The 2,209-nt window shown below is 39.1% G+C and overlaps 1 protein-coding gene across 1 annotated transcript; it reads left to right on the top strand.

Moving 5' to 3' along the window:
• The first annotated feature begins 308 nt into the window (after positions 1–308).
• On the top strand, positions 309–2,209 carry LOC115786403 (uncharacterized). The gene is made up of 4 exons (XM_030738529.1): positions 309–443; positions 581–925; positions 1,021–1,359; positions 2,112–2,209. The coding sequence occupies exons 1-4, from the start codon at positions 401–403 to the stop codon at positions 2,195–2,197; spliced, it is 813 nt and encodes a 270-aa protein (XP_030594389.1). The 5' UTR covers positions 309–400; the 3' UTR covers positions 2,198–2,209.

Genomic DNA, 2,209 nt, shown 5'->3' with positions numbered 1-2,209 from the left:
TTTAAACATTTATACACTGACTGAGTTGTGGTTAGCCTGTGTGCATTTTTAATCGTGTTTAAAATGACAAATTGGGCATCACACATTAACTAAAACATCCAGTTTTCCAATAAAATTTTTAGTCAGATCTATGTATAAGATTGAACTGTATTTCCACATATATATAATGCAGGTTTTTAAAATACAGATTATATTGTTGTTCCGGCAGAATCATCAGTGAAAACAAACTGTACAGCCTAAATTCACTGTAAATGGTTTGTAAAATCTTTACAGGAAGTGCATTTTCTGTGCTTCAGCCAATCACCATGATTTCCACTTTGTAAACCTTGATCACCTTGTGACTAAATTTTCCTTTGAGTGGGAAGACATCAGTTGTGCAAGAGAAGGTTGAGGTAACACAATGATCGGAGGACTGGTCTCTTTGATTCTTCTAAGCACACTGTGTGAGTTCACTTCTTCTGTACTGTAGCATGTAGCATTGTAAACCATATTAAACAAAATATGTAAGGCAATGTAATATTTAAATGATACCTTTTTAAAGCGCTTTGTTTTGTTCTAACTGCTACTGTCTTTTCTTCAGCCCTGACTGAAACCCACGAGCTTTCTCTCAATATCTCATTGACTGTGGCTAAACTTGGAGATGATGTGACTCTGGCATGTTATATCCTTAAGGATGATGTTGTGTTGTCTTATTGGTATAAGCTGAGCTTTGGATATGTGATTGAAACAATTGCCTCAGGAACTTTTGCCAAAACATCCCTTAAGGGACAATTTAACAACTCCAGATTCAGTGCCACAAGTGTAGGTAATGTGCATTCTCTAACCATAAGAAATGTAAATAAAGAAGATGAAGCAACATACCTCTGTCAAGCAGGATCGGCATACATGATGGAATTTCTTAATGGCACAGTTTTGGCAGTGAATGGTAAAGTATAAGCATTTTATTGTCTTTGCTATATTTGTGTCAAAACCCAAACAATTACAGTTGATACCATTTCACGTGTTTTGTGAATCACACAGATCCTAAAACTCAGCAGAAATCTGTTACTGTGAAACAAACTCCAGATGTTGAGTCGGTCCATCTGGGCGACACAATGACTCTGCAGTGTTCACTCCTCTCCAAGAACAAAAATGACACAGTTCAGTGTCCAGGTGAAGACAAAGTGCACTGGTTTAAAGGTGCATCAGTATCCCATCCAGGCATCATTTACCATGGCAGTATCAGAAACAACGATGAAGGGAGATGTGACTACAGTCTATCCAAAATTATATCAAACTCATCTGATGCTGGGACGTACTACTGTGCTGTGGTCACATGTGGAGAGATCCTGTTTGGTGAAGGAACTAAAGTGGAGATAAGTATGTATTTAAAGTCTTTTTTAAATCTTTATTTATTTATACTGATTATTGTTGTCTCAATTCCTGTGAATATATACAAGACGTCTTCACATGGTAGTTTCAGGCCTGAGTTAGATCAGCTGTGAGTGCTCACAGCTCGAAATACTTTGTGAACGTACTGTTTTCAGGGCTAACAGTTCACATTGATTGGAAACCTGTGCAGTTTACAACCTACATGAGTTAATGCTTTCACATATACCATTTGGCTCCCTCTGTGACCTTTGCTCTTTGTGCTCTGTACTTCTGTCTGTGTTTTCTATTCATTTTCTGCGGCGCTCTCCTGTAATGGCACCTGTGTTTCAGCTGCTCATGTTTTCTTGTGCAGTTTACATAGTAATTTTTTATTGTGACTATGTAAGGTCAGTTCAGCATAGCTAGTCTTTGTGTTAGCTAGCTTTGACAAAAGCTAAATCGCAGTCAGATATAACATAGCACAAACTGAGCACTGCTGACCCGGTTATGTGTTCAGCGCAAGGTACGACGGTGACAGAGAGCCACCTTGGTGAAACTGAAAACTGTGACTTTACTCTCAACGTGGTTCACACCCCTCTGGTGTGGGATAAACAAAAAGTGCAGTTGAGGATGATGAGAAGAAATGTCTGCCGGCATTTCTTCATAAGCCCCAATGTGGGACAGAATAGTTATGGAAGTGGTGCTAAGTAAAATATCAGTGGATGCATAAGAAATGACAAATGTCTGAACTAACTTGTTAGGTGTTGTTTCTGCTGGGATGTTTTCCAGAGGGGCCCCCGGTCGTTACTGTGCTTGTGACACTGCTGACCGGCTCTGTGCTTCTTAATTTTGCTCTGAT

Source organism: Archocentrus centrarchus, chromosome 10, assembly GCF_007364275.1.
Source record: "Archocentrus centrarchus isolate MPI-CPG fArcCen1 chromosome 10, fArcCen1, whole genome shotgun sequence".
NCBI classification, from domain to species: Eukaryota; Metazoa; Chordata; class Actinopteri; order Cichliformes; family Cichlidae; genus Archocentrus; species Archocentrus centrarchus.
This window is presented reverse-complemented; position numbering and strand designations above follow the sequence as displayed.

Excerpts from the sequence above, each read along its gene's own strand:
- LOC115786403 (XM_030738529.1), top strand. The coding sequence starts at position 401 with ATGATCGGAGGACTGGTCTCTTTGATTCTTCTAAGCACACTGT. Across the intron at positions 444-580 it reads GATTCTTCTAAGCACACTGT|CCCTGACTGAAACCCACGAG; the intron begins GTGAGTTCACTT and ends TCTTTTCTTCAG. Across the intron at positions 1,360-2,111 it reads AGGAACTAAAGTGGAGATAA|GTGTTGTTTCTGCTGGGATG; the intron begins GTATGTATTTAA and ends CTAACTTGTTAG.